Here is a 19,101-nt window from a genome sequence, read left to right on the forward strand (position 1 = left end):
TAGGTAGGAAAAGGCAGAGGCTCATATATACTGAAAATCTGAGTTCGAACAAACAAACAAGCTACATTTGGTGGTGAAACAGTCAACAATTGTTGCATAAGTTTAGCAACAATTCACTAGATGGGGCCAGTGAATAAAGGTGAATGGCTTAAACATGAATTGAACTGCGGTTTGGGGAAGGCCTCGCTGGGGACTGGCGGTGGCTCCTGGGCTGGCAGATCCCCATGTACTAATGAGAAGTGAAACAGTGAAAGAATTGAAATTGAAAAAGGGGAGGGAGGGTTGGGAATGAATGGAAGAACAAACAGCTAGTAGAACTGGGGGATTATATATAGATAAGAACAGGAAGGGAAGTGTTTGGATACTTTATCTCTAATTCACTAGCTGAGCCCACAACCTCATTTTACATTTTACAGTGTTTCTATTAGAAAAAGGTGAATGGCTTAAACATGAGTTGAACTGAGCTTTAGGGAAGGGCGCAGAGGGGACTGGCCCCCTAGAAGCAGCAATAATTGTGCATTGTGAAGGTGAAAGACCTCTGCAGTAATAATTCAATTTTTCTTTTCAATTTATTTATACAGCCCCAAATCACAACAACAATCGCCTCAAGGCGCTTTATATGTAAGGTAGACCCTGCAGTAATACCTACAGAGAAAACCCAACAATCATATGACTCCCTATGAGCAAGCACTTTGGCGACAGTGGGAAGGAACAACTCCTTTTAACGGGAAGAAACCTCTGGCAAAACCATTCCCATGGAAGGACAGCCATCTGCCGCTACAGGTTGAGGTGGAAGAAGGAAAGCAGGACAAAAGAGAAGCGCAGAGAGAAGGTGGTCAAGGATTCCAGAGAGTGGAGTGGTTGAGTTCGGAAAATTACGAAGGAATGGTGGGAGAAGACATCAAAGCAAATTTCAGACAACGAAAGACCTTAATAGTTGAATGAGGAGAACCCCTGATCGAGTGGCAACGTGGCTCGACTGGTGTGGAGGCTGGATGGATGCATGTCTGTATTTTAAGACATCAGGCAATGGCTTGACGGCTCGTAAAAGCTTTTACTGCTGTGTTTGAAAATGATCGATATGGAGACAAAGACTGGCAATACGGTGTCAGGAATGTGCACTGTTACATTTTGTGAAAGATAGATAGATGCATGGACCCTAGCATCCAAGTTATTGGGGAAAGAGGAAAGAGAAACTGGCTTCCAGGTTCCAAAAAGCACGCTGCTGCATTTTGCTCAGGAGAGATAGAGGGAAGAAAAGCTTGCTACTGCAAATGAAGGAAAAGAACCAGGCATCCCGGTGCCAGATGTATGCTGGCGAATTTGAAAAAGACGGACAGAGAAATAGAACCTGGAATACCATTGCAAAAAGCATTCGGCTGGATTTGTAAAGGAGGAAAAGAGAAAGAAAACATGGCATCCCAGTACTAAAAGCCTGCTGCTGCATTTGTAAAGGAGGAACAGAAAAAGAAACCCAGAATCCCGGGGCCAAAAGCTTGCTGGTACATATGCAAACGAGGGACAGAGAAAGAGAACCTGACATTCCAGTGCCAAAACACATGCTGCTGCATTTTTGTGAAAAGGGGAGTGAGGGAAGAGGAACTGGCAACCCGGTGCTAAAAGCTTGCTCCTGCATTTAAGAAGGAGGGGTAGATAAAGAAAGCCTGACATCCTAGTGCCAAGAAGCATGCTGCTGCATTTTGCGAGGGAGGGACAGAGGGAAGAAAAGCTTGCTACTGCAAATGAAGGAAAAGAACCTGGCATCCCGGTGCCAGATGTATGCTGGCGAATTTGAAAAAGACGGACAGAGAAATAGAACCTGGAATACCATTGCAAAAAGCATTCGGCTGGATTTGTAAAGGAGGAAAAGAGAAAGAAAACATGGCATCCCAGTACTAAAAGCCTGCTGCTGCATTTGTAAAGGAGGAACAGAAAAAGAAACCCAGAATCCCGGGGCCAAAAGCTTGCTGGTACATATGCAAACGAGGGACAGAGAAAGAGAACCTGACATTCCAGTGCCAAAACACATGCTGCTGCATTTTTGTGAAAAGGGGAGTGAGGGAAGAGGAACTGGCAACCCGGTGCTAAAAGCTTGCTCCTGCATTTAAGAAGGAGGGGTAGATAAAGAAAGCCTGACATCCTAGTGCCAAGAAGCATGCTGCTGCATTTTGCGAGGGAGGGACAGAGGGGAAGGGAAACTGGAATCTCCTGGGTAGAAAACCTTGTTGATGCATTTGCAAATGAGGAATAATAACTTGGCATCCTGGTGCCAAAAGCTCACTGTGGCATTTGCAAAGGAGGGTTATAGAACGAACCTGGTATCCAAGGTTTTTTGCAACGATAGATAGAGATAAACTGGCAAGTCATTGGTAAAAACTTGCTGCTGCGTTTGAGAATGAGGGACAAAGAACGAAACTGGCATCCCAGTGCCAGACGGGTTCATTACAGCATTACAGTAATAGTATTGAAAATATTTATTCATATTTTACAGGTCAGTTGGGTGATTACCAGGCATGCTGCCATCTAGTTCATGATTTTATAAGGTCAGGAAAAAACGTTGTAAAAACCCAGGAATCCCATCAGTTTAACCAAGTCGATAACCAAAAGTGGAGGGGTTGTGAATTCTTACCGGAAGGGTCCAGTAGGGTCTGTAATTTTACCACATTTCTCTGGTTTTACAACTTCAGCTTCCAAGTTGGGGTCACAGTCTGGATCAGGCTTTGTTCCTGGGGTACATCTGCTCAATACAAATACAAAACACAGTTACATCCTCTTCAGTTTGTCAGAAAGAGTCCGACAGTAAGGTAACGAAAGACATAACCAGAAGAAATCCAAAAGACAGAAAGATAGATATGTTGGAACTCACGAGTCATCTTCATCGTCTTTGGTCTGCCAGCTGTTCCCAAAGTCATTACTATTTCCTGCCACAGTGCCATCAGGTTTAGTGAAGTCATTGTCTGGGTTCCCATCATAGTCACCACAAAGGCCACACATTTGGTCATAGTAGGAGCTGGTAGGACAAAGTCAAGGCAGGATATGTAGGATTAAAATAAGACAAGCTTAAGAATATTTGCAATGTTTCATAAGGTGTTGCTTGGCCTTTTATTGTAATTCTAGAAACAAATGAAGAGAATGCAAAGATCCCTGATACAATAAACCAGGGCATCGTTAGTATATATTAAAAGTTGCATAAGTCCACAATATGCACACAAATGGACTGCTTTGTTTTCACAACATACATAAAACAACTGGTGATGTTCAGCAGTTTAGATCGTTATCTATCAGAGTTTCTTCAGATCGTTAGGTTATGGTTGCATCAGAGGAAAGTGGTCATCAAAAAAAGAATGATGGAGCAATGGAGACAGTGGTCAGGTGTATTGTATGAATGTGTGAAGCAAATAAAAAGAAGTTCTACAATATCAAAATAGTTCAAACCAATATTTATACTAACCTGGGAACTGAGATCTGGGCATAATGGTTTCCATCCCAACGCACCCTCAGGCCAAAGGATGTTTGAAGCGTGATGAACTGACCAGCAAGACTAATAGACATGAGAGGAGAGGGGGAGTGGGGCAGAGCCACCCGTACTCCGTTCACCTGATTCAGTGATGAAGAAAAAGATGTTAAGAACATAAGAATATAAAGATGTTAAACAGACTGTGTAAACGTCTAATTGGTGGACAGGTCAGGGAGTATAAAAGTACAAAGAGTGTGCAATGTGCAGTATATCAGGCAAAAACAGACTTTGTATAGTTTTAACAAGCAAGACAGACATTGCTTTATGCCTATCACACTGTGTTATCTTTGGCATAGATTCAACTGACAAAATGGGAAAAATCTGTTTTGTTTTTTTTACATGTTGTTAGCAACAAAGTAACTAAAGATATAATTTGAGTTCTTTGCTAAAATGTCAGTTATGTGTAGACATAAGACATACATGGTGATGATACAACTACTGTGTGGGATGTCTGCTGGCACACATTTTACTTAAAGATGGGAAATACAAGAGATAGTAATTCATTCATATACTGACCAGTGTTCTACTGCTCTTCATCAGGGTCACAGTAATTCCATCCACTGTCACATATAGCTTCCTCAGGTATGACACTCCTGCAACTCCTCTCTCTTCATTCTTTGCCTCCACAGAGAACCAAGGGCCTGCACAGGGAAGACCACGACAATCAGGAATATTGTGTGTTTATATTAAAGGTGAACATTGGCATTAACATACAAACCACCACTGACATTCAGTGTCTTCTCTTTGCAGCAAACGTGAATGAAAACAATATATGTCATGCTTTGCGATGAAAATAATAAATGAGTAAATTTAGCTCATTTAAACTTTCATTTGTGCGTGTGGTGTGGCAAGACTAGAACAGGTGCAATGAAACCCAAACATCTTAATGAATAAATGTCTCAAAATAGTGTGTACCTGTGCTGTTCCTACAGCTTCTGGCCAGTGTGTAAGTACAGGTTCCCATGAAGCTGTAGTACTTCTTGTCAAAGGTGTTGTAGTGTGGATCCCCAGAAACTACACAATCCTGAAAGCCTGAGAGAGGGGAAAAACATCAGGAACATCAGACTGAAACACAGATGAAGCCACTGTAGAACAATTACCTAATAACAGTGCAGTTCACTGCTGCTTTGGACTTGTACTGGCATTAAAATAGATGCAAGGAATATATCATTTCCTGACTAGACAAAATTTTGTATTATTTCAATTTCTTTTCTGCAACTCTGTGATTTTGCATTATAAAGAATTGCATGTAACAAGTGTTGTTATAGACAAACTGTACAGAAGAGAGCAAAAGAAACATAACAGCAACACACACATAAATATTTCACTGTTATTGAAAGTAAAAGACGCCTGTGGGTTGTGCTTCTCTATCTTCCATTACTCAGTCTAATTATGTATATTAGAGCAGGGATAGAAAATGCTAGGTGTGAACATTACAAACATACTCGTAGGATAGCAGCCCAGCTCTCCATCCTGAAGTTTACATTCATGCATTGGGGGGCATTCAGAGGCTTCACAGGTAATTCCAGCTGCACCACACCAACATTTTCGCTTGCAGTCTTCCTCAAAAAACTCCTCTCCAGGCTGACAAACAGACAACAAAATTGACAATTAAGCATAGCAGGCACAGATGATTCTTTGTAGATCCTTTTATGCATGTATGTATGAAAATGTTGTTTTAGAGAGGACATAAAGAGACTGCAAGTGACCTGACTTGAAATACAAAGGACCAAATGATTCACTGCCGGCCTATCAGACCCACTTCACCATACCTCATAATACTGGCCGTTCGTGTGGTTGCAGCCACACATGTTCTCCTTAACGCACTTGCCAGCACTCAGGACATAGCTGGGATCACACACACAGGACTCAGAGCAGGGACCAGAGCAGGAGGGGGGTTTTCCAAAGCATGTTTCCTGACAAGGATCTGCACAAGGTTCGTAGTGGCTGTTTGGGGGACAGCTCAGTGCTAAGCAGACCACAAGAGGTTGAAGTTAGTGATAGGAAACAAAAGTATGTGCTGGTTAAAATATAAAATGACAGCTTTTCACAAGAAAAGAGATACGTCTTTGGCACTTCCAGCTGTGTTGTCTTCCGTGTAACTAGATTGTTTGAGTTTGGTGGTAACCCAGTCTCCTGCAGCCTCTTGGTATATGTTGTCTGCCCAACTAGGTATGCTAAAGCAGCACTCCCTCGGTTAACTTTAGTGAGTAGGAAGCCCGTATGAAGTACTCTTCCACAAGTCAAAACTGACCAAAAACTCTCTTGTGTTATTTTCTCCCAACTACTCAGCCAAGCTGATTTTTACCTAATGATATACCTAAAGATATTTTACTACTAAATTAAATCATTTGTCCTTCCAATACTCACGGCAGAAGGTTTCATTCCTCCATGGTCCAAGGTTGACCCCACGATCTTGGCATTCATTGACATAGGCTTCAATGGCTTCACACAAAATGGGCTTGGCACCATCCAGCTCACACAAGTCAAAGACACAGTCCCTGAAGTAATTCTGAGAACAAACAATCACTTTGTTACAATGCTTTATATTGTGTGACCATCTAAAACCACATATTCAAATTATTCCACTATTACGAATATCACATTTTCACCCTGAATGCACACACACATAGACAAATACAACAAGCTCAGAATAAGGACTGGTTCCACATTTGTTTATTATATGTGCACTATCCTCTACATGAACATACATTGGGGTTGACTTTGGGATGGCACACAGCAAAAGGTCCATTTTTGTCCAGCAGAATGCCACAATATCCAGAGCTTTCATACAGTTCCTGTTCTTCTTCATTGCACCCAGGGATGGTAGTGTTGGGTTTCTCATTACATCTGTCAAGACAGACCATCATCTTAAGAACATTTGTCTTTTGTCAATGGTAAATGTTTCTTTACACTTGCATCTCTGCAATACTCACTCTGGATTCATGTTCCAACTGTGTCCAAAGTCATTGGCATTTTCAGCTAAGCTTCCATCTGGTTTGCGGAAGTCATCTTTAGTATCTCCATCATAGTTGCCACACAGGCCACACAGCTTGTTCTGATAGCTGCAGATTGCAGAAAATGATTGTGTTAGAGTCTTATGCAAGAAAGACTAACAAGTAAGCCAGAACTACAACGTGTTTTAATTGCAGCCAAGTTTCTTTTCAGCAGTAGACTAAACCCCACACATTAGTAAGACTAAAAGATCAGACATGTACATTTGATGTGTTTGATAGCATCAGCATAGAATTAACTAGTCAGGAAATTAGAAGTTTTGTGTGATTTTATCTTGAAATTTTGAGGGAGCTGTTTGTGTTGCCCCTGCTAAATTGTTTAAATAAAATATCCTAGCTGTGTCATTAATCTCTGCCTTTATCACCTTACTACTCCTTACAGATAAAGGAGTCATGTTCAGTATATGAAAATGTGTTATAGTGTCATGGTCCGTGGTCCTGTGTCTGAGGAATGCGTGACGCTCGGGTAGCCACACCCCCGGGCTATCACCGGCACATCTGTTCTCCATCATGGTGACTACACGGAGATCTACTGAACCCGGCACTGATGGAAGGCTCCACGCCAGTCCGTTAGTCCCCCCACAGTGGTAACTAGACTTCCACGAAAGCGTGCATTCCCTTCTGGTTGGAACTGTGTTTAATCTGCCTACTTGTGTCCAGGTTTCGACTCGGCGTCTGCCACCTGCCTGTCCTCCGGCTCAACTGGATCACTCGGTGCATCATCTGGCCCATTCGCTATTTCCACGGACTTTCTGCTCACGGACTGCCACACTTCCCTCCCGAGCTCCCACAGTCCCGTTCCATCGTAAGCCCCCTACTCTAACTCAGTCCTGATGTGTTTTCCCTACTTTCCGGCTCCCTAGTAATCATCTCCCCTTTCTATTGCAGCCTCCCATGGTCCCGATCTTGGCTTCCTCGTGTCATTATTCCCCGGGTTTTTAGTTTCTTGTTTTGCTCTCTAGTTTTCCCGGGTCGCCTTTCGTTATTTCAATAAAGTGTCTTTTCTGTTAGCGCGGAGTCTGCATCTGGATCCTTTTGTGCATGCGCGCCGCGGCGCATGACATATAGTTTTAGTTGTATCAGTATGGATGTAGATTTCTGGACTGGTGAACACCACTTTATAAGGAAACCATGAATTTGGTCTTCACTCACTCTTCGATTACTTTGATGTCCATGAAGGCGTTTCCATCATAGCGAACCGTCACACCAAAGTTCATGGAGACAGTGTAGTGTTTTCCTGACTTGAACACAGAAATACCAGGGGACGGAGACAGTGGCAGATTGACATTGGTCCCATTAACCTGTATGGGAAAATAGGCAGAGTACATCAAATCTGGCCAACATTTTCATTTTTTAATTACCCATGTCACAACATTACTATCTGTAACTGAAAAGAAACGTTCCTTTAGTGGGCGATCGTGGCTCAAGAGTTGGGAGTTCGCCTTGTAATCGGAAGGTTGCCGGTTCGAGCCCCGGCTTGGACAGTCTCGGTCGTTGTGTCCTTGGGCAAGACACTTCACCCGTTGCCTACTGGTGGTGGTCAGAGGGCCCGGTGGCGCCAGTGTCTGGCAGCCTCGCCTCTGTCAGTGCGCCCCAGGGTGGCTGTGGCTACAATGTAGCTTGCCATCACCAGTGTGTGAATGTGTGTGTGAATGGGTGGATGACTGGATATGTAAAGCACTTTGGGGTCCTTAGGGACTAGTAAAGCGCTATATAAATACAGGCCATTTACCATTTCTCATGCCAATGATGTCTGTAAATGTCATGCCCGACATGTTAAACGCAGCTGCCGGCATGGCAAGCGAAAGTGGATCGAAGCCAAAGGCATGAATGCACAAGAAAACAGTCGACCAGAACGATACCCGAATATTAAATCGCATTGTACGATCTAACAGGGGCTCGCAGTGGCCGCTCTGTCCCAATCCGAGACAAAATGGACGAGTCCTCCTCACTGACGCTGAGCAAGACCAACGTTGAGCCAAACAGTTCTGCGATACTTTAAACCAGCCCGAGCCACTCCACTTGTTCGAGGCCGAAGAACTTGCACCCTCCATGGATCTTCTTCCTTTCGATATCGGAAAAATTAGCAACGCCGAAGTCAAGACAGCGATGTTGGCCTGGACGAGTTCCTCCCCACAATGCTGAAGGACGACAAAGCCCAGTTGGATGCCGCCCTTAGAAGTCCCCTAAATGCCTGCTGGTCAACATCGCATGTACCCTATGAATGGGTAATATCAACGACTTCAAGAAAGCTTTTGACAACGTCCACCGGCCGACTCTATGGGCTATCCCACGTCAATATGGAGTCCCCCAGCAGTTTGTATACGCCTTTTGTGGTCTCTGCTCCAACTCCCGGTTCTGCGTCCAGACAGATGATTGGATGGCGCCCTTAGAAGACCCCTAAACGCCTGCTGGACAACATCGCGTGTACCCTATGAATGGGCAAAAGGTGTTATCACCAAACTTCCCGAAAGGCGATTTGGGTGACTGTAACAACTGCCGGGGCATCACGCTCCTGTCGGTACCCGGGAAAGTGCTTTGCCTTATTCCTTTGAATTGGCTACTGGGCCCCTACTGGGCTCGACTACGGAAGACCTCCAAGAATGGACTGCAGCTTTGCAGAGGGAGGTGAGGAAGTCGGATTACGAATAAGCGCCAAGAAAACCAAGGTACTCGGAGTTGGCTACACAACTGCCCATGTTCCCGTCATAATCAACCAATAACGTGCTGATAAGTTGGAAAATTTCACATATCTGGGCAGCATCATCTCGAATTATGGGATCTCTGATCAAGATGTCAACTCCAGAGTAGGGAAGGCTGCCGGTGTCCTCCGACGTCTCCAATTCAATTCATTTAAATTCAATGTTTTTTATATAGTCCCAAATCACAAAAACAGTCACCTCAAGGTGCTTTATATTTTAAGATAGACCCTACAATAATACATACAGAGAAAAAAAACAACAATCATATGACCCCATTGACCAAGCACTTTGGTGACAGAGGCGTCTTTTAACAGGAAGAAGCCTTTGGCAGAACCAGCGAAAGCAAGGCCGACCAAATATCACATGACGTCGAATGTTTATGGATGATCTGAAAACAGTCGACATCGCCTGGGACGAAGCTGAAACATTCGCCCCTGACCGTCATCGATGGAGATTGTTAGCTGCCCGATGCGTCGCTCGGCGTAGGAGGAACTAAGTGTTAAGTGTAAGTGCAAGTTTCTTTCCATGGTCAATTGCAGTGGTTTTCAGAAGTGTTCCTGAGCATGTGCAGTGGTTTGTACCACAGAATGATGTTTGTTTGTAATGCAGTAGTGCCTGATAACGTGAAAGCGTGATTGGTTTTCACATGCAAAACATCCTGTTTCTTCCTCTCATGTCTTACCTGCACAGTGCCACCTTTGAGAATGGAGATCTTTATCATCTGTGCGTATACATGTACGGCATTCACATAGGAGATGGTCGGCCTGTTATACCGGTTTTCATTGTCAGTATGGACCTCAAAGTAGGGCACAGTTGTGTCATTGCATGGACTAGACATCAGATAGCTGCAGTTGCCCATGAAGTCATATTTGCGTTTGTCAAAGCTGGTGTAGTGTGGATCGCCAGATGCAATGCATGTGGATGTACCTAAAGGAATAATATATGAGAAAAAGAAAATTGTAATTTCCACACTGTCAACTATCAAGTTATACCGACTGACTGTAAAGCACAACACAAGGTGCTCTTTGTGCAGATGTAATTTATTACACTGCATTAAATCAAGTCAACAACAATAAAGTCAACAAACATTATTACCTTTAGGATAACAGCCTGCAACACCATTAACCTCTCGACACTCTTCAGTGGGGTCACAGGAGTTATCAACACATTCCAAAGTGTAGTTCCCTACACAGCGACACAGCTTTGTGCAGCCATCTCCAAATACTATCTCACCAGGCTGGATAAAATGAAAACAATCAGTACTGAGAAAGTATACTGTATGTCTTTAAATGTACACTGTACACAGTACTAACTAGGACATCTGACCTCATAATAGTTATTGTTGTCATCTAAACAACCACACTTGTCCAGTGGCACGCAGTGCCGTCCTTTGAAGACAAAGCCTGGTTTGCAGAAACACCCAGTGATGCAGGAGCCAGAACAGTTGGTAGAGGGTTCCATACATGTAGGAATGCAAGCTGGACCGCACTCTATATACTCTGCGTTAGGAGGACACAGGTCTGGATAGAAAGAAAAAGGATTACTGGAAAATGTGCAGATACTCTTTCAGGAACTAAAAAGGTAGGAAGTTATTATGCAGTCTTAACAAACTCAGTCCAAAAAAACAACATCAGTTGAGACAGTGGAGGTTTGGAGCGGCTGTTGCTAAAATGACTGCATTTATTTACTGCATTTCTAGGACCAGTCGGATAAAGCACTTGACACTGTAATCCACATCCATGCATTCATGCAGCTATTTCTATGTGAAGCTGTGTGATTAACATACCCAGAGGGTGGCATTCATATTCTCCATCTTGTAGTTGGCAGCTCTCAGTAGTTGGGTTACAGCTGGTGTTATGACACTGTAGCAGACCTCCACTGTGACACATACACTTTTGTTCACAACCCTCCAAGTACCAGTCATCGCCCACCTGACAAATGTACACAGAATACAAAAAACAATCAAAATTTTGTCATGTAATTCTCTCTTATATGTCTGTGAAGGTTCTCAGTCATCCAGGTCATCGTAGTCAAAGGAGCTTGCAAAGAAAAGCGTCTGGACTTCTTTAAGTCTTTAAGTCTTCAAGCAACTTAAAGAAGTCCAGACGCCTTTCTTTGCAGACTCCTTTTACATTCTCTCTTATACATCACACGAATATAAAGATCAAAATGATAAATATACATTTGGATGCAAACCAGGGATTCTGTATGCCACTAACTAATTAGGCCAACCTTTACTCATTTATTTATTGATTTTGGGCTTGCTAATTGTGGTGGCACCAGTATGTAAATGCTATGACATAAATACAAATTCTATAACACCAGTGTCTTTTAAATTCAGGTATAATACAGTATAATAAATATAATCTGTGCTTGATAAGTTGAAAGTAAAAATCTTTGTTGTAAAACCAATATTTATGTGCCAACAGTTCTCTACAGTCTATGCACCCTTAATTTAGTTGAGTTTTAATTTCTTTTGTACTGTAGGGTCTTTGTGTCTCTTGGCGTCTCTCCTGTTGAAGTTATAAAGAGAACTGAAAATGATGTTAGCATGAGCTTAGCACATTTTAAAGGTAAATGGAATATGGTTTTAATTGTTTGGAGGCTGTTTCCACTTACAGGGTGATAGGTTCCACTGGGGTCCACACAACCACAGTCTCTCAGTTCCACACATTTGTCATCACTGAGAATGAAGCCAGGGTTACACTCACAACCCTCCACACACACTTCCTCACAGCCAGGTGGTCCCACCACACCAAGACATGTCTCAGGACATGAATTCACACAAAGGGAGTAGGAGCTATTGGGAGGACAGGTCAGAGCTGTGTGGACAAACACAGGGATGAACAATAATGAGAGGGAACAATGGTGGACAAATAGCAACAGAGAAGGGAGGGGGAGTAGGATGATTCAAAGACAGGGCACCTACGTATCTCATATTGATTTAACTCAGTGTCATAAATGAAAGCAAGGACAATATTAACTGCATTGAATATTTTACATTGGTTTCAGCATTGTGCACTGTATCTTAAACTCTCCTCCCTATACAATTATAAATATGATTATAAGTTCAATTATAATGTTGGTGAGCAGGATGTAATATATCGTGGTTATATTTACAGGTGGATACAACTTCCAAATGGAGAAGCTATGGCATGCACCCCATTTAAAAGGGAAAATGCTGAAGGCTCATTTTTCCAAAATGAAAAGGTATTATTCAAGTCTTTATTCATTCATGCTTCAATTTGGGGCTCATCAAGCCAATGGGCGATGTCACTGTGACTATGTTTTATATATACTTTATGATATTCAGAAAGAACAGCTGATATTATTATTAAACTATCATATATCATTTAGATATATTTGGTATATCTCAGATTCAAACTTACGGCAGAAGTCTGGAGTTCTCCATTGGTAGACTTTGGCTCCAGCACTATGACATGCGTCAGTGTAGGCCTGGAGCTGGTCACACAGCACGTGCTGCTGGCCGTTGAACTGACACATGTCATACACACAGCTTTGGAAGAATGGAGTGGGATTAACTACACTGATGCACTCCCTGTAACAGAGAAAAGCACTCACTTAGCTTAGGTAGGAAAAGGCAGAGGCTCATATATACTGAAAATCTGAGTTCAAACAAACAAACAAGCTACATTTGGTGGTGAAACAGTCAACAACTGTTGCATAAGTTTAGCAACAATTCACTAGCTGGGGCCAGTGAATAAAGGTGAATGGCTTAAACATGAATTGAACTGCGGTTTGGGGAAGGCCTCGCTGGGGACTGGCGGTGGCTCCTGGGCTGGCAGATCCCCATGTACTAATGAGAAGTGAAACAGTGAAAGAATTGAAATTGAAAAAGGGGAGGGAGGGTTGGGAATGAATGGAAGAACAAACAGCTAGTAGAACTGGGGGATTATATATAGATAAGAACAGGAAGGGAAGTGTTTGGATACTTTATCTCTAACTCACTAACTGAGTCCACATTGTCATTTTACATTTTACAGTGTTCCTATTAGAAAAAGGTGAATGGCTTAAACATGAGTTGAACTGAGCTTTAGGGAAGGGCGCAAAGGGTACTGGTGCCTCCCGGGCTGGCAGATCCCCAAAGAAGGCATCCCCTAGAAGCAGCAATAATTGTGCATTGTGAAGGTGAAAGACCTCTGCAGTAATAATTCAATTTTTCAATTCAATTTATTTATACAGCCCCAAATCACAACAACAATCGCCTCAAGGCGCTTTATATGTAAGGTAGACCCTGCAGTAATACCTACAGAAACAACCCAACAATCATATGACTAACTATGAGCAAGCACTTTGGGAATTGGGAAGGAACAACTCCATTTAACAGGAAGAAACTTCTGGCAAAACCATTCCCATGGAAGGACAGCCATCTGCCGCTACCGGCTGAGGTGGAAGAAGGAAAGCAGGACAAAAGAGAAGCGCAGAGAGAAGGTGGTCAAGGATTCCAGAGAGTAGAGTGGTTGAGCTTGGAAAATTACGAAGGAATGGTGGGAGAAGACATCAAAGCAGATTTCAGACAACGAAAGACCTTAATAGATGAATGAGGAGAACCCCTGATCGAGTGGCAACGTGGCTCGACTGGTGTGGAGGCTGGATGGATGCATGTCTGTATTTTAAGACATCAGGCAATGGCTTGACGGCTCGTAAAAGCTTTTACTGCTGTGTTTGAAAATGATCGATATGGAGACAAAGACTGGCAATACGGTGTCAGGAATGTGCATTGTTATGTTTTGTGAAAGATAGATAAATGCATGGACCCTGGCATCCAAGTTATTGGGGAAAGAGGGAAGAGAAAGTGGCTTCCAGGTTCCAAAAAGCACGCTGCTGCATTTTGTGAAAAAGGGAGGGAATTCTGCTGGATTTGTAAAGGAGGAAAAGAGAAAGAAAACATGGCATCCCAGTGCTAAAAGCCTGCTGCTGTATTTGTACAGGAGGAACAGAGAAAGTAACCCAGAATCCCAGGCCCAAAGGCTTGCTGGTGCATTTGCAAAGGAGGGACAGAGAAAGAGAAGGAGGTGTAACTGTCGCATTGGACAGTTACACCTCCACTGTCTTGGACTACATCTGTTTCTGTGTGGACAATGTAACAACTTGGAAACGATTCCGTGTGTTCCCTAATAATCCACCCTGGATGACACACGGAGTTCAACAACTTATTCGAACAAGGAACAACGCTTTCAAATCCGGGGACCAGGAGGCATACGGTGCTGCCAGGGCCAACCTGAGAAGAGGCATCAAGACTGCCAAGCAGCAGCACAGGAGGCGTATCGAGGCCAGGTTTGAGAACAACACAAACCCAAGGCAGGTCTGGGAGGGCATCAGGGCTATCACGGACTACAAAAGAAGAACACCATCACCCTCAGCCGACAGTTCTACTCTGGCTGAGGATCTAAATCTCTTTTATGCCCGTTTTGACAGGGAGAACACCGACCCTGTCCTGTCCCCTCTCCCCTCAACCGACCCTGCTCCGGTCCTGAGCACTCATGAGCTGAGGCGTGTGTTCCGGAGCATTAACACCAGGAAGGCGGCCGGGCCGGATGGAGTGCTGGGCCGGGTGCTAAAAGACTGTGCTGCGGACCTGGCAGACGTCTTCACCTCTATATATAACACCTCGTTGTCCTGTTCACTGGTACCATCCTGTTTCAAAGCAGCAACCATCGTTCCCATCCCCAAACAGTCAAATGTCACATGTCTGAACGATTTCAGACCTGTGGCACTCACCCCCATTCCCGCCAAATGCCTGGAGAGACTGGTCATTAAACACATCAGAGCTGCTTTTCCACCATCCCTGGACTCGCACCAGTTTGCATACAGGGAGAACCGGTCAACCGAGGATGCGATCGCCACAGTGCTGCACACATTACTGAAGCACTTGGAACACAGGAACACCTATGCACGGCTCCTCTTTGTAGACTACAGCTCGGCTTTTAATACCATCCGGCCATACAAACTCCGTCCCAAACTCCACCAACTGGGACTTAACTCCTCTCTGTGCAACTGGATTGTGGACTTCCTCACTAACCGTAGACAGAGTGTCAGAGTGGGTAAGAACACCTCTTCCACCCTTGTGGTCAACACCGGTGCCCCTCAGGGGTGTGTTCTGAGCCCTCTGCTATACACTCTCTTCACCCATGACTGTATTTCCTCCTGCGCGTCCAATCTCATTGTTAAGTTTGCAGATGACACTACAGTGCTCGGACTTATATCCAACAATGATGAGACAAACTATAGGACAGAGGTGCAACAACTAGAGTCATGGTGCCACGACAATAACTTGGTCTTAAACACCAAAAAGACCAAGGAGATCATTGTAGATTTCCGGAAGAGGGGCCATAACAACCATCTGCCTCTCTTCATTGGCAGTGAGGCGGTGGAGAGGGTGAGCAGTTTTAAATTCTTGGGGGTAACTGTGACCGAGGACCTGTCCTGGGGCAACCATATCACCTCAGTTGTACGGAAGGCCCAACAGCGCCTCTACTACCTGAGGAGACTGCGGAGCGCACACATTCCCAGATCTCTGATGTTGAACTTCTACAACTGTGCCATCAGCAGCGTTCTGACGTATGGATTTCTAGTGTGGTTCCCCAGCTGCACCAAGGCCGATCAGCAAGCACTCCAGCGGGTGGTGAAAGAAGCTGGCAGAATTATTGGAACAAGTCTGCCAGAGATCAGTAATATCTTCCCCACTCGCTGTCTGAGGAGGGTGCACAGTATCCTGCGGGACCAACATCACCCTGCGCGCCACCTTTTCCATCTGCTGCCCTCAGGGAGAAGGTACAGGTCTATACAGGCCAGAACATCCAGACTGGCCAACAGCCTGTATCCACAGGCTGTGAGGCTCCTGAACTCTCTGCCCCCCTCTCACGGACAATAACCATATCCAACTTCTTAATAGCAATGAACTGGTCTGCATTGGTGCATCATATCTTTATTCTCTTCCCCCTCCTGCCCCCCCCCCTCTTTCTTAAATAGATAACTATCATATCTGATATCATATCTCACAGTACAATAATATTGAATGGGTTGCATTGTTGTATTTTGTCATGTTTCTCAGGTCTTTGTCTGAATTTCTACGAACATTATTGCTAAGGATTGTCTTATTGCATTGGAGTCACACTGGGTTAAATATGTACACTTGGGTTTTAAGGGGTATTTATTATTTTCTTCTTTTTTTGGGGTTGTATGGAAGCCCCAAACGCAATTTCATTGTTCTTGACAATGACAATAAATAAAATAAATACTAAATACTAAACCTGGCATTCCTGTGCCAAAAAACATGCTGCTGCACTTTTGTGAAAAGGGGACGGAGGGAAGAGGAACTGGCAACCCGGTGCTAAAAACTTGCTCCTGCATTTGTGAAGGAGGGATAGAGAAAGAAAGCCTGACATCCTAGTGCCAAGAAGCATGCTGCTGCATTGTGCGAGGGAGGGATAGAGGTGAAGGGAAACTGGAATCTCCTGGGTAGAAAACCTTGTTGATGCATTTGCAAATGAGGAATAATAACTTGGCATCCTGGTGCCAAAAGCTCACTGTTGCATTTGCAAAGGAGGGTTATAGAAAGAACCTGGTATCCCAGGTGTTTTGCAACGATAGATAGAGATAAACTGGCAAGTCATTGGTAAAAACTTGCTGCTGCGTTTGAGAATGAGGGACAAAGAACGAAACTGGCATCCCAGTGCCAGAAGGGTTCATTACAGCATTACAGTAATAGTATTGAAAATATTTATTCATATTTTACAGGTCAGTTGGGTGATTACCAGGCATGCTGCCATCTATTTCATGATTTTATAAGGTCAGGAAAAAAACGTTGTAAAATCCCAGGAATCCCATCAGTTTAACCAAGTCGATAACCAAAAGTGGAGGGGTTGTGAATTCTTACCGGAAGGGTCCAGTAGGGTCTGTAATTTTACCACATTTCTCTGGTTTTACAACTTCAGCTTCCAAATTGGGGTCACAGTCTGGATCAGGCTTTGTTCCTGGGGTACATCTGCTCAATACAAATACAAAACACAGTTACATCCTCTTCAGTTTGTCAGAAAGAGTCCGACAGTAAGGTAACAAAAGACATAACCAGAAGAAATCCAAAAGACAGAAAGATAGATATGTTGGAACTCACGAGTCATCTTCATCGTCTTTGGTCTGCCAGCTGTTCCCAAAGTCATTACTATTTCCTGCCACAGTGCCATCAGGTTTAGTGAAGTCATTGTCTGGGTTCCCATCATAGTCACCACAAAGGCCACACATTTGGTCATAGTAGGAGCTGGTAGGACAAAGTCAAGGCAGGATATGTAGGATTAAAATAAGACAAGCTTAAGAATATTTGCAATGTTTAATAAGGTGTTGCTTGGCCTTTTATTGTAATTCTAGAAACAAATGAAGAGAATGCAAAGATCCCTGATACAATAAACCAGGGCATCGTTAGTATATATTAAAAGTTGCATAAGTCCACAATATGCACACAAATGGACTGCTTTGTTTTCACAACATACATAAAACAACTGGTGATGTTCAGCAGTTTAGATCGTTATCTATCAGAGTTTCTTCAGATCGTTAGGTTATGGTTGCATCGGAGGAAAGTGGTCATCAAAAAAAGAATGATGGAGCAATGGAGACAGTGGTCAGGTGTATTGTATGAATGTGTGAAGCAAATAAAAAGAAGTTCTACAATATCAAAATAGTTCAAACCAATATTTATACTAACCTGGGAACTGAGATCTGGGCATAATGGTTTCCATCCCAACGCACCCTCAGGCCAAAGGATGTTTGAAGCGTGATGAACTGACCAGCAAGACTAATAGACATGAGAGGAGAGGGGGAGTGGGGCAGAGCCACCCGTACTCCGTTCACCTGATTCAGTGATGAAGAAAAAGATGTTAAGAACATAAGAATATAAAGATGTTAAACAGACTGTGTAAACGTCTAATTGGTGGACAGGTCAGGGAGTATAAAAGTACAAAGAGTGTGCAATGTGCAGTATATCAGGCAAAAACAGACTTTGTATAGTTTTAACAAGCAAGAAAGACATTGCTTTATGCCTATCACACTGTGTTATCTTTGGCATAGATTCAACTGACAAAATGGGAAAAATCTGTTTTGTTTTTTTTACATGTTGTTAGCAACAAAGTAACTAAAGATATAATTTGAGTTCTTTGCTAAAATGTCAGTTATGTGTAGACATAAGACATCCATGGTGATGATACAAATACTGTGTGGGATGTCTGCTGGCACACATTTTACTTAAAGATGGGAAATATAAGAGATAGTAATTCATTCACATACTGACCAGTGTTCTACTGCTCTTCATCAGGGTCACAGTAATTCCATCTACTGTCACATATAGCTTCCTCAGGTATGACACTCCTGCAACTCCTCTCTCTTCATTCTTTGCCTCCACAGAGAACCAAGGGCCTGCACAGGGAAGACCACGACAATCAGGAATATTGTGTGTTTATATTAAAGGTGAACATTGGCATTAACATACAAACCACCACTGACATTCAGTGTCTTCTCTTTGCAGCAAACGTGAATGAAAACAACATCTGTCATGCTTTGCGATGAAAATAATAAATGAGTAAATTTAGCTCATTTAAACTTTAATTTGTGCGTGTGGTGTGGCAAGACTAGAACAGGTGCAATGAAACCCAAACATCTTAATGAATAAATGTCTCAAAATAGTGTGTACCTGTGCTGTTCCTACAGCTTCTTGCCAGTGTGTAAGTACAGGTTCCCATGAAGCTGTAGTACTTCTTGTCAAAGGTGTTGTAGTGTGGATCCCCAGAAACTACACAATCCTGAAAACCTGAGAGAGGGAAAAACATCAGGAACATCAGACTGAAACACAGATGAT

At 43.3% G+C, this 19,101-nt stretch overlaps 1 protein-coding gene across 1 annotated transcript in view; it reads right to left on the reverse strand.

Moving 5' to 3' along the window:
- zanl (zonadhesin, like) overlaps positions 1 to 19,101 on the reverse strand; it is a 103,692-nt gene that overhangs the window by 38,072 nt on the left and 46,519 nt on the right. Inside the window, exons 62-83 of the mRNA XM_086286196.1 lie at positions 18,937 to 19,053; positions 18,538 to 18,662; positions 17,956 to 18,101; positions 17,371 to 17,514; positions 17,134 to 17,241; positions 12,623 to 12,792; positions 11,853 to 12,055; positions 11,020 to 11,164; positions 10,560 to 10,753; positions 10,329 to 10,470; positions 9,916 to 10,160; positions 7,684 to 7,832; positions 6,454 to 6,582; positions 6,229 to 6,367; positions 5,888 to 6,029; positions 5,290 to 5,486; positions 4,963 to 5,101; positions 4,433 to 4,549; positions 4,034 to 4,158; positions 3,452 to 3,597; positions 2,867 to 3,010; positions 2,630 to 2,737 (exon numbers count right to left, since the gene is read on the reverse strand). Of these exons, the coding sequence (XP_086142322.1) occupies positions 2,630 to 2,737; positions 2,867 to 3,010; positions 3,452 to 3,597; positions 4,034 to 4,158; positions 4,433 to 4,549; positions 4,963 to 5,101; positions 5,290 to 5,486; positions 5,888 to 6,029; positions 6,229 to 6,367; positions 6,454 to 6,582; positions 7,684 to 7,832; positions 9,916 to 10,160; positions 10,329 to 10,470; positions 10,560 to 10,753; positions 11,020 to 11,164; positions 11,853 to 12,055; positions 12,623 to 12,792; positions 17,134 to 17,241; positions 17,371 to 17,514; positions 17,956 to 18,101; positions 18,538 to 18,662; positions 18,937 to 19,053 (3,274 nt within the window). The remainder of the gene's footprint in view (positions 1 to 2,629; positions 2,738 to 2,866; positions 3,011 to 3,451; positions 3,598 to 4,033; positions 4,159 to 4,432; positions 4,550 to 4,962; positions 5,102 to 5,289; positions 5,487 to 5,887; positions 6,030 to 6,228; positions 6,368 to 6,453; positions 6,583 to 7,683; positions 7,833 to 9,915; positions 10,161 to 10,328; positions 10,471 to 10,559; positions 10,754 to 11,019; positions 11,165 to 11,852; positions 12,056 to 12,622; positions 12,793 to 17,133; positions 17,242 to 17,370; positions 17,515 to 17,955; positions 18,102 to 18,537; positions 18,663 to 18,936; positions 19,054 to 19,101) is intronic.

The sequence above is a fragment of the Aulonocara sp. 'chitande type north' Nkhata Bay genome, linkage group LG3 (genome assembly GCF_057382095.1).
Source record: "Aulonocara sp. 'chitande type north' Nkhata Bay isolate Kocher_YH1m ecotype deep benthic linkage group LG3, A_spYH_male_GT1.1, whole genome shotgun sequence".
Lineage (NCBI taxonomy): Eukaryota > Metazoa > Chordata > Actinopteri > Cichliformes > Cichlidae > Aulonocara > Aulonocara sp. 'chitande type north' Nkhata Bay.